Source organism: Pseudophryne corroboree, chromosome 7, assembly GCF_028390025.1.
Source record: "Pseudophryne corroboree isolate aPseCor3 chromosome 7, aPseCor3.hap2, whole genome shotgun sequence".
Taxonomy (NCBI): domain Eukaryota; kingdom Metazoa; phylum Chordata; class Amphibia; order Anura; family Myobatrachidae; genus Pseudophryne; species Pseudophryne corroboree.
Genome location: NC_086450.1, coordinates 86,956,201 through 86,957,974, shown reverse-complemented (window position 1 = coordinate 86,957,974; position 1,774 = coordinate 86,956,201). Strand labels below are relative to the sequence as shown.

General features: G+C 45.6%; 1 protein-coding gene across 1 annotated transcript; it reads right to left on the bottom strand.

Annotated features, from left to right (window-relative positions):
• Positions 1–356: 356 nt before the first annotated feature.
• Positions 357–1,154, bottom strand: LOC134944049 (cyclin-dependent kinase 5 activator 1-like). Its single transcript, XM_063932585.1, has one exon. It carries the CDS (start codon positions 1,152–1,154, stop codon positions 357–359), a length of 798 nt encoding a protein of 265 aa, XP_063788655.1.
• Positions 1,155–1,774: the final 620 nt, after the last annotated feature.

Here is a 1,774-nt window from a genome sequence, read left to right as displayed (position 1 = left end):
GGGCCACGCCCGATAGCCATGCAATAACGGCCACGGGTGGGTTTCTTTGCCTTAGGCTCCCAAGCCTGAAATTGGGTTTCTTTGCTTTAGGTTCCCAAGCCTGAAATTGGGTTTCTTTTGCCTTAGGTTCCCAAGCCTGAAATGGGGTTTCTTTTGCCTTAGGTTCCCAAGCCTTATTTTGAGCTACTTTATGGTTCTCAAGCCAGAGCTGTTGCTTTAATTCATGGCAACAGAATTTTCATCAACGCTCACCACAGTTACTGTTTACTGTTAGCCTCTACCACCTCTGATGGGAGGCTGATCCACTTTTGAGGCCGCACCGCCGGTTTTGGTAACGGGGCCTGTCCAGTATGATTTTAAGCTGATGTAATATCCTGCTGTCCACCCTCAGCTTTAAGATCCTCAAAGACCTGGGCAAAATACTGGGGGTCAGCATGGAAGCGGAGCATCTTTGCACTCATTAGGTTGATAACATAGAGGCAACGACTCCAAAAGGCTTCCTTCGAGCATTCAACAGGGAACGGCATCAGTGGGTAGGAGAGCTCACTGCCCACGTATGCATAGGATACATACAGACATGTTGATAGACTTGCTATTAGCTCCCACTCGCTGAGCAGCTCGGATGACATGACCTCTCGGCAGAGCATGTAGAGAAACACTAGATTGGTCGGAGTGATGAAACTGACATTCCGCCAGTATTGATAGAGGAAGCTGTCTACAGCGGTTATCCATAGAGCAATATATGCTGGTGATAAATCCACAAATTCTTTACACCTGCGGCAGAGGAACTCCATTAGACAGCTGAACAGGTCGCTGGTCGATGCCTGCACCGTATTGGATTTTGCAGGTGAGCGCACTTCCTGGTCTCTACCAGGTTCCTTGTCAGGAGCATCATGTGAAGCCTGTATTAAGGCTGGGAGATCCACACAGGATAGCATGGAATCCTTCCTGCTCTCAGTGATGAGGTGGGTAATGTTGGTTCCACCCATTTTGCCTTGCCTCCTCTTAGACATGAATCTCCAAAAGCGCGCGATGAGCGAACGTCTCTCGGCAGGTCTTGCAGTCTCGCTGTTCTCTGTGCGATGGTTCCCACTTGAGTCCTCATCAGGCCGACTCGCCTTGCGGCAGCACGGAAATGGCATACAGTTCCACATTCTTATTCAAGGAATGCCAGCAAATCCGGTGTCTGTAATCTTTGGTGAGTCTGATTGTAGAAAGTTATCCAATAGCTGCGGTCTGTTTCCAGCACGTGACTGATGCTGCCCGGTTCAACACTAGGCAGCAATTGAGTCCAGCAGGTCGTAATCAGAGGTTTTCCCTGCTTACTGTGGCATTGTGACATCACTGTGATGCGTTATTTATGCAACTGAGCTGGTGATTGTGATGCGTTGTTTATGCAAATGAGCTGGTGACTTTTGTGCCTTTATATGCAAATGATCTACATGTAGGCAATTCAACAAGTGCTGAAAATTGGTGAAAATGTAGAAGGTATTATCCCCTCATTACAGCCCTGTAAGGGAGGGAATATATGTAAAATAAATAAATAATAAGATATTTTGAATAATCTGAGAGATAATTAGTTGAAAATAAAACAAATACAAAATTATTTCCCTTCAGCAATGGATCCATAACGCTTCTCCTACTCTTTCTGTGTTTTAAAAAAAATGATTCTTCCTTTTTAATATGAGATAACGTCAGATGCTTTCATGTCTGTGAATGTAACGCTGAGATAATAACGGGTCACTGGCTATGTCAGCTGGCACTGAAGTAATAA